Source organism: Etheostoma cragini, chromosome 6 (assembly GCF_013103735.1).
Source record: "Etheostoma cragini isolate CJK2018 chromosome 6, CSU_Ecrag_1.0, whole genome shotgun sequence".
NCBI lineage: Eukaryota > Metazoa > Chordata > Actinopteri > Perciformes > Percidae > Etheostoma > Etheostoma cragini.
This window is the reverse complement of record NC_048412.1, coordinates 14,320,918-14,322,204: the sequence shown is the minus strand read 5'-3', so window position 1 is coordinate 14,322,204 and position 1,287 is coordinate 14,320,918. Positions and strand designations below refer to the sequence as shown.

General features: G+C 43.5%; 1 protein-coding gene across 1 annotated transcript; it reads left to right on the top strand.

Moving 5' to 3' along the window:
* The first annotated feature begins 6 nt into the window (after positions 1-6).
* On the top strand, positions 7-1,274 carry LOC117946936 (heat shock cognate 71 kDa protein-like). The gene is made up of 4 exons (XM_034875458.1): positions 7-102; positions 238-436; positions 574-806; positions 991-1,274. The coding sequence occupies exons 1-4, from the start codon at positions 7-9 to the stop codon at positions 1,171-1,173; spliced, it is 711 nt and encodes a 236-aa protein (XP_034731349.1). The 3' UTR covers positions 1,174-1,274.
* The last annotated feature ends 13 nt before the right edge of the window (positions 1,275-1,287 follow it).

The following is a 1,287-nucleotide window of genomic DNA, read 5'->3' as shown; positions in this document are numbered from 1 at the left end:
GGAGTAATGACTGTCCTTATCAAGAGGAACACCACCATCCCGACCAAGCAAACACAGACCTTTACCACCTACTCAGACAACCAACCTGGTGTGCTTACTCAGGTAGAGCAACCTTGAAGTAAAGTTCTTAACATTTAAGTAAAGTAACAGTTCACTCTCCATTGCCCAAATGCATAAAGATTACTCTTGAAAGTGGTCACTCATGCAACCGAATCTGATTTGAGTCACTGTTTTCAGGTTTATGAAGGCGAAAGAGCCATGACCAAGGATAATAATATCCTGGGCAAGTTTGAGTTGACTGGTCTTCCACCTGCTCCCAGAGGTGTCCCTCAGATTGAGGTAACCTTTGACATTGATGCCAATGGCATTCTTAATGTGTCTGCAGTGGACAAAAGCACCGGAAAGGAGAACAAGATCGCCATTACCAATGATAAAGGTAGATAACCACATAAAATTATTCTTAAATTAGGGGCAGATATCGCACAAAAGCAGAAGGAATGTTGTACATTTGAATAAAGAGATAAGTAAATTTTGCACAGGAGATACACTCATTTGTATTTCATCCTCCCTTAGGGCGGTTGAGCAAGGAGGACATTGAGCAAATGGTGCAGGAGGCAGAGCAGTTTAAGGCTGAAGACGAGGCCCAGAGGGAGAAGGTCACAGCCAAAAACTCCCTTGAGTGTCTGGCCTTCAACATGAAGAGCACCGTGGAGGATGAGAAGCTCCAAGACAAGATCAGCCCCGAGGACAAAAAGACCATTGTAGACAAGTGCAATGAAGTTATTTCTTGGCTGGACAAGAACCAGGTGACTGAACCATTATTCTTGATAAGTTCCTCTTTGGATCACATTGTGAAAGCAGAGAGGTAACCTAAATCATGTCAACAATGTAGAGAAATTTCCCCACTTCACTTTCCCAACAATTTGTTTTGCCGCAGACAACAACAATATGCACCAACTCAAAAAATTATTTGTTCCTTCTGTTACCTAGACGGCAGAGAAGGATGAGTATGATCACCAGCAGAAGGAACTAGAGAAGGTGTGCAACCCTATCATCACCCAGCTGTATCAGGGGGGTATGCCAGGAGGGATGCCTGGAGGAATGCCAGGAGGATTCCCTGGTGGAGCTGGAGGTAGCTCCTCCTCTGGCCCAACTATTGAGGAGGTCGACTGAACACTGTACTGAATAGTATTATTATAATACTAGTTTCTTTATCTCAGATCCCAACACAGACTTAAAGCTGTTTACTAAGCCAGATCAAATATTTGATTACAGGATCATTGGGAT